Source organism: Coturnix japonica, chromosome 10 (genome assembly GCF_054131305.1).
Source record: "Coturnix japonica strain WE chromosome 10, WE-NBRP24, whole genome shotgun sequence".
In the NCBI taxonomy this organism is placed as follows: Eukaryota; Metazoa; Chordata; class Aves; order Galliformes; family Phasianidae; genus Coturnix; species Coturnix japonica.
In genome coordinates this window covers 20,514,134-20,522,265 of record NC_140672.1, presented here as the reverse complement: position 1 = coordinate 20,522,265, position 8,132 = coordinate 20,514,134, and the positions used below count along the sequence as shown (strand labels likewise).

The following is an 8,132-nucleotide window of genomic DNA, read 5'->3' as shown; positions in this document are numbered from 1 at the left end:
CCAGGTGCACAGTTAGGTACTTGTTATGCGTTATGCACTTGGTGCTTAGTACCAACTGGTACCCAGTTCTCTGACTTGTCAGCATCTCTCTGCAAGTCTTCTCCAGCCTCAGTGGAGGCAATATCACCTGCTCATCTGGTATAATCAGCAAACATCTTCTACTCCTGCACGCAAGTCATCTGCAAATGCATGTAGAGCAGATCTCTGGTGATGTTGCAGCGGGTGAGAAGATCTTACGGTCCACTCTCCTATCTCACTGAGGAGCTACCTGTGCAATTCCTCCATGAGCTCTACCATTCACCCTGGCATTCACAAATGGGATGTCACACACCCCCAGAAGGAACAAAAGGAGCTTAGGGTTCTCATTTGATGATGCTGTATATAGATATAGATTCGATTGGAGTGCCCAGAGGTGTCTCTGATAAATTTAAGGTGAGAAATCCAATTGCTGCAGGGTTTGAGTCACTGTTCTGGTGGGTGACAATTAACAGCAATGTAGATTGGATTAACTACATCTCTTACAAACAACAAAAGAGATAATCTGGTCTACAGGCAATATGGGAACATACTAAACTACTTCATCAAGTATTGATAGATCAGACTTTATTTGGATTCACCTAACTGTGGGAAAAACTTACTGGTTGGCTACCGCATTTTGCATGGCTAAAGCAACTCTTTATTGCTTTGCAATATTGTAATCATCATGCTTGTTTTAATGTATGTTGAAATGAGGTGTGTATTACAGCAGTGTAAAACCTATGGGAATAGCTATGAAGAATACAAAAAGCACAAGCTAAGACAGAAAGTGGAGAGCGGAAGTTATTTGAAATCTTCCCTTTCCCAGATTGAAGTAATCTAGCAAAAGGATTTGCTAGGTCCAAGAAAAGGGAAGATTGAGTTCAAACAAGGGGACAATCTAAGGCTTAACTATTGCAGAGGGGCTTAACTATTGCAGAGGGGCTTGGGTAAGCAGGATGTCAGGCCAGATAAGAAAAGAATATTTTGAAACTATATTGTCAGTGTTATGGGGAACACTGGGCAAGGGACCAGCTGAAAACTCTTGCAGGCTGAAGTCACCACACAGTTTGATGAACAGCCGTGTGCTTCCTGCTGGACTGTGGGTTTCTGAGAACATCCGACCCTGACAGCTCCAGAAATGTCTCACAAGAAGGTTGACAGACAGAGTCACTGCATGACCTTTATTATGTTATGGTTCACAGAGAGCCTGTTTCACTATATACAGTGTGTCCGAAGTACACAGCAAAGGTACAAGCTGAATAGGAATTGAGTTGAGTAATGACTTTGTAATGAAAAGCATTACAGGATTATTTTTTAAATCATAAGAATAAATTACACATATAAAATGGAACAAAACAAACAATAAAAGAGATCTAGATTCAGTAAAAAGGATGCAGTACATGTAATGAATTCCAAAAGATGGGCAGTCCAATATTTATTAAACACATTTGGTCATCACTTTCCTCACTGCATCCTTGACTTCCTGGTTCCTCATGCTGTAGATGACGGGGTTCACTGCTGGAGGAACCACCGAGTACAGAAGTGCCAACATCAGGTCCATGGATGGGGAGGAGACGGAGGAGGGCTTCAGGAGGGCATAAAAGCCAGTGCTGAGAAAGAGGGAGACCACAGCCAGGTGAGGGAGGCACGTGGAGAAGGCTTTGTGCCGTCCTTGCTCAGAGGGCATCCTCAGCACGGCCATGAAGATCTGCACATAGGACACAACAATGAAAACAAAGCACGCAAAGACTAAACTGAAACTAAAACTGAGAAACACAACTTCCCTGAGGTAGGAGGCTGAACAGGAGAGCTTGATAATCTGGGGAATTTCACAGAAAAACTGGTTCACAACATTCCCTTTGCAGAGAGGCAATGAAAAAGTACTGGCAGTGTGCAGCAGGGAATGGAGAACACCAGTGCCCCAGGCAGCTGCTGCCATGGTGGCACAAGCTCTGCTGTCCATCAAGGTCCTGTAGTGCAAGGGCTTGCAGATGGCAACATAGCGGTCATAGGACATGATGGTGAGAAGGGAATACTCTGCTGAGATAAAGAAGACAAAGAAAAAGAGCTGTGCAACACATCCTGCGTAGGAGATGGCCCTGGTGTCCCAGAGGGCACTCGCCATGGCTTTGGGGAGAGTGGTGGAGATGCAGCCCAGGTCGAGGAGGGCCAGGTTGAGGAGGAAGAAGTACATGGGGGAGCGCAGGCGGCGGTCGCAGGCTACGGCTGTGCTGATGAGGCCATTGCCCAGGAGGGCAGCCATGTAGATGCCCAGGAAGAGCCAGAAGTGCAGAAGTTGCAGCTGCCTCATGTCTGCCAATGCCAGGAGGAAGAACTCGCTGTTGGAGCTGCTGTTGGGCATCTGTTGTCCGTGGGCTTGGAGTCCTGTTCAGAGTGCAGAAGATAATGACAAGTCCAGACCATTCTCAGACACACTCCTGTTCACAAAACAAGCAATTAATTGACAAAACTTCTCAGAACTCTGACAGCCACTTTACGATTTCTGCATCCAATCCTTTTTTGCCTTAGAGAAGGAAATTGAAACCCCCTTCCTTGGCTCTTCTCATTTGACGTAGGAAAATGTTCACTTAATTCCAGAACTTGTATTTATTTTCATGAGTTTAACCATCCCTTAAGTAGTAGGAGATTGGGAAGCTCTTACTTTCTTCTCATTTCCTAATCATATCCCAGCCTCTTGGATATTTTCCTCTTTACTGCAGCTGCTCTTTGGGACCCCAGCCCCAGCATCTGTGCAATTCAAATCATCTAAGACAAATCAGCCTGTTTGCAGGACAAGTGAACTATTAATGCCTGCACAAAACAACTATAACGTAAGCTGACTATATACTTCTAGGTACATGAGGCTGAAAGCATAACCTGTGGGACTGTTTACAAAACAGCTAACTGATTGGAGAAATATTGAGGAGTCTCCGAGCTGTGTTCAGAGTTGACAGCCCCTTTTATACTTCTGCCTCAAATCTTCCCTCAGAATAGGAAATGGAAAATCTCTGCCTTGGCTATCCTCTTGCAAAGTTCCCTCAGAAACATTCTGCTGTGCAGTGGAGCTGTGATCCCCCTGCCCCAGTCAGCAGCTGTGGCAGCACAAGCCCTGCCGGGGGGCTCTTTCCCCCCACACGTATCCCCACAGCACCCTGGGCTGGCTTAGTGCTGGGCCTGGCAGGTGGCGAAGTCCCATACCAGGACACAGCCCCTGGAACACAGCAGGGACAGCCCTGGGCACCCGCCTGCAGCCACGTTTGCACAGCTTGCAGCCGTGCTGGGACACGCAACCCTCAGGGCTGTGCTTTCATAGTGCAGCATGGGAAACCTCAGCTAAAGCAGAAATCTTTTTCCACAGGAAAAGAGCATGCAGTGCCTGCAGCCTGATCTGCTATGGGATGTCTCAGTTTTAGTTAACCCTATAGGAACAGCAGCTGAATGGTCTGCAGTGAGACTTACCATGTCAAGGCATGAGAGCAATGCTCCTGTTGCGAGCGTACAGTCTGCTCACACTGTACCCATCCTCTCTTCCCTTTCTCACTGCTCCTTCTGTTAGCTGCAGGCTGTGCTGTGCACAAGAGCTGCTCCTGGGCACAGCTGTCTCTCTGCAGCGCTGCCCACTTGTATGAGCTCCCTGTGTCCCATGAGCCCGGCCCAGCTCATCAGCAGAGGATGTCATTGTTATCCTTCCCACTTGCCTCCCCTGAGATGTCCCTGGGTCCTCATGGTCAACAGCTCCTGAAAGACAACGTCATCATGACCAGATTTCAATTCCAGATATGTGTTGAGACCTCCCAGGGAGTGTTTGCTGAAGCAAAAAGTGCAAGGGAATCATAGAATCATAGAATCACTAAGGTTGTAAAAGACCTGTAAGATCACCCAGTCCAACTGTTCACCTGTTACCTATAGCTTCCACTAAACCATGTCCCTCAACACAAAATCCAATCCTTTCTTGAGCACCCCCAGGGTCGGTGACTCCACCACCTCCCTGGGCAGTCCATTCCAGTGCCTGACCACCCATTCTGAGAAGTAATATTTCCTACTGTCCAGCCAGAATCTCCCCTGCTGCAGCTTGAAATCATTCCCTCTAATCCTATCGCTAATGACACGAGAGGTCGTCCCCCAGCTCACTACAACCTCCCTTCAAGAAGTTACAGAGAGCAATAACGTCTCCCCTGAGCCTCCTCTTCTCCAGACTGAACATTCCCAGCCCCTTCAGCCTCTCCTCATATTACCCCTCACCAGCTTTGTTGCCCTCCTTTGAACATGTTCAAGGGCCTCAGTGTCTTTCTTGCAGTGAGGGGCTCAAAACTGAACACAGAACTCGAGGTGTAGCCTCACCAGTGCTGAGTACAGGGGAACAATCACCTCTGCTCCTGCTGGCAACCCTGTTTCTGATGCAAGGCAGGATGCCGTTGACCTTCTTGGCCACCTGGGCACACTGTCGGCTCATGTTCAGCCGAGCATCAATCAATACCCCCAGGTCCGTTTCCTCTACACAGTCTTCCAACCACTTCACCCCAAGACTGAGTAGCGTCACCCGGAGTTGTTGCAGCTGAAAAGCAGGACGCGGCATTTGGTCTCAGTTAACCTCATTGAAGTGGCTTCAGCCCAGCTCTCCAGCCTATCCAGACCCCTCAGTAGAGCCTTGCTAACTCCAGGCAGATCCACACTCCCAGCCAATTTGGTGTAGTCTGCAAACTTACAAAGGATGCACTCAATGTCCTCATCCAGGTCATCAATAAAGATATTGTAGAGGACAGGCCCCAGCACAGACCCCTGGGGAATACCAGGTAGGCACACAGGTAGGCGTCCAAGCGGGTCTTGAATATCTCCAGAGAAGGAGACTTCCCAACCCCTTGGGCAGCCTGTTCCAGTGCTCTGTCACTGTCACTGGGAAGAAGTTCTTGCACACATTCATGCAGAACTTCCTACGCTCCACTTTCTGTTTTTTCCCCTTGTCTTGTCTCCACACACTACTGAAAAGAACCTGGTCTCTCTACTTTGAACCCACACCTCAGGTATGAGCACTGACATGAGAGCAACCTCCTGCACCTTTCCTCTGCCAGCAGAGCAGAGCAGAGCAGAGACACAGTCCTCGTGTATCATGTAGTGTTATTCTGCTTGCCAACAGAAGAGGCCAGTCTTTATCTTCCATCTGTGGCATACTCCGGAGTTCAAGGCATTGCAAAACTGTGGCACATCTACGTTCTTGTAATGATGACAATTTGGTATGCTCTGGGCTTGCATTTCAATTGCATCTAAATAAATCTAGGGTCATACAAGTTGATGGGAAGCTGGCAAGTGTTGTCTCATTGTAAGGAAGAGCAAGAAAGATGAAAGGGGCAATTATGGACCTGTCAGTCTCACTCCAGTGCCTGGTAAAATTATGGAGAAAATGATGGTGGCAGTCATGGAAAAACAGCTGAAGGACAATTCTGTCATTGGTCACAGCCAACACAATATTCCCAGGGGAATGTCCTACTTAATTTCAGGTCCTTTTATGACACCTATATCCATTTAGCTGAACAAGGGAAGCCAGCTGATGTTATCATTGAGGATTTCATTAGAGCTTTTGATACTGTTTCTCACAGCGCCCTTCTGGACAGAATGTCCTGCATCTGGCTGGACAGAAACAGAACGTGGTGGGTGAGCTGTTGGCCAGTAGGTCAAGCCCAAAGGATTACAGTCAATGGGTTTCATCGTGCTGATAGATGGTCACTGTCAGGGCTCCCTAGGGCTCCATTTTAGGGCCAGTTCTCTTTCATGTTTGTGTGGATGACTTGCATGCAGGACTAGAAGACGTTTTCAGCAAGTTTGCTTATGATACCAGATGAGCAGGTGCTGCTGCCTCCACTGTGGCTGGAGAGGACTGGCAGAGAGATGTGGACAAGTCAGAGAACTGGGTACCTGTTGGCACTAAGCACCAAGTGCATAAAGCTTAACAAGAACAAGTGCCTGATTGTGCACCTGGGTAGAGGCAACCCTGGACATAAACACAGACTGCATATGGGACACCGGTGAGCCATCTGACTGAATAGGATTGGGGGTCCTGGTCAACATCAAGTTGAACGTGAGTCAGCAGGGTGCCCAGGCAGCCAGGAAGTCCAGTGGTCCCCTGTAGCGCACCAAGCAAGGTATTGCCAGCTGGGTGAGGGAAAGGATCATCCCTCTCTGCTCTGCACTGCTGCAGCCTCACGTGGAGCACTGGCTGCACTTCTGGGCACCTCAGAACATGAAGGACATCTGACTATGGCAGTGTGTGGGAAGGAGGTCACAGGGACTGAGAGATCTCAAGTTCAGAGTTTCATTGGGATTGACTGCTTGTTCAGACAGGGTCCATCTTACATTCCACATCCTGTGATGACACTCAGGTCACACATGGAACATGAACCTTACAGTGTCCTTGCACCCCATGCAGAGCTTGGGATCTTCTGTCCCCATGTCTTTCATTTGACATCATACAGACCTCCATCCACTGCCCAGGAAGGGTCCTGAGCCAACATGAAGGACAGGATCTCCCTGCCAAGGGTCTGTAAATCAGGACTTAGCCTGCCTGCTTCGTAAGGCTAAGGAGGGGTTTTTCAAAATCAGAGCCACCATGCCAGTGCCTTTGCCAGCCTGTAGTCATAGCTTCCAATTATCTTCTCTAACAAGTCCCTTGGGAAGCTTAGTTTGTAAAGGCCCTCAGTGGGCCATTAATACTCCAAGAAACGTCACTGTTACCTCTGACTCTGTCTTGTTGAGCACAGAATCACAGAATCACAGAATCACAGAATTGTAGGGGTTGGAAGGGACCTCTAGAGATCATCGAGAATAATAATCATATAATAAGAATAAATTACACAGATAAAATGGCACAGAACAAACAATAAAAGACAGCATGATTCAGTAAAGGGCTGCATTACAAGCCATGAATTCCAAAAGATGGGCAGATCACTGCTTTTGAAACACATTTAGTCATCACTTTCCTCACTGCATCCTTGACCTCCCTGTTCCTCATGCTGTAGATGAGGGGGTTCACTGCTGGAGGCAACACTGAGTACAGAATTGCCAACACCAGGTCCATGGATGGGGAGGAGACAGAGGAAGGCTTCAGGTAGGCAAAAAAGGCAGTGCTGAGAAAGACGGAGACCACGGCCAGGTGAGGGAGGCATGTGGAGAAGGCTTTGTACCGTCTCTGCTCAGAGGGCATCCTCAGCACAGCCATGAAGATCTGCACATAGGAAACCACAATGAAAACAAAGCACCCAAAGTATAAACTGACACTAAAGATGAGAAGCACAACTTCCCTGTGGTTGGAGCCTGAGCAGGAGAGATTGAGGATCTGGGGGATTTCACAGAAAAACTGGTTCAAAACATTGCCTTGGCAGAGAGGCAGTGAGAATGTGCTGGCAGTGTGCAGTAGGGAATTGAGAACACCAGTTCCCCAGGCAGCTGCTGCCATGGTGGCACAAGCTCTGCTGTCCATCAAGGTCCCGTAGTGCAGGGGCTTGCAGATGGCAACGTAGCGGTCATAGGACATGATGGTGAGATGGAAATACTCTGCTGAGATGAAGAAGACAAAGGAAAAGAGCTGTGCAGCACATCCTGTGTAGGAGATGGCCCTGGTGTCCCAGAGGGCGTTGGCCATGGCTTTGGGGAGAGTGGTGGAGATGTAGCCCAGGTCGAGGAGGGCCAGGTTGAGGAGGAAGAAGTACATGGGGGTGTGCAGGTGCTGGTCACAGGCTACGGCTGTGCTGATGAGGCCGTTGCCCAGGAGGGCAGCGAGGTAGATGCCCAGCAAGATCCAGAAGTGCAGGAGCTGCAGCTGCCGTGTGTTTCCCAGTGGCAGGAGGAGGAACTCGCTGAGGGAGCTGCTGTTGGACATCTGCTGTTCTGGGCTTGGAGTCCTGTTCAGGGTGCAGAAGATAATGACAAGTTCAGACGATTCTCAAAGACACTCCTTCTGCTATGCTACTAAATTTTCCATTCCCTCTCAAAAATGATCATTTAACACCATAACTTGAATTTATTTCCATGAACTTCACAATCCCTTAAGGAGAAGAAGATTAGGGAACTATTTCTCTCTTCTCATTTCCTAATCATATCCCAGCCTTCTGGATATTTTCCTC

The 8,132-nt window shown here is 48.4% G+C and overlaps 1 protein-coding gene across 1 annotated transcript; it reads right to left on the bottom strand.

The window, feature by feature from the left end:
• Nucleotides 1-1,456: 1,456 nt before the first annotated feature.
• On the bottom strand, nucleotides 1,457-7,888 carry LOC146759488 (olfactory receptor 14J1-like). The gene is made up of 2 exons (XM_085510406.1): nucleotides 7,384-7,888; nucleotides 1,457-1,875 (listed from the first exon to the last, which is right to left on the bottom strand). The coding sequence occupies exons 1-2, from the start codon at nucleotides 7,886-7,888 to the stop codon at nucleotides 1,457-1,459; spliced, it is 924 nt and encodes a 307-aa protein (XP_085366532.1).
• Nucleotides 7,889-8,132: the final 244 nt, after the last annotated feature.

Bases quoted from the DNA above. Each gene is read 5' to 3' on its own strand.
- LOC146759488 (XM_085510406.1), bottom strand. From the start codon at position 7,888: ATGTCCAACAGCAGCTCCCTCAGCGAGTTCCTCCTCCTGCCACTGGGA. The intron at 1,876-7,383 runs GCAATGTTTTGA...CTCTCTGCAAAG, and splicing joins CTCACTGCCTCTCTGCCAAG to GGAATGTTGTGAACCAGTTT.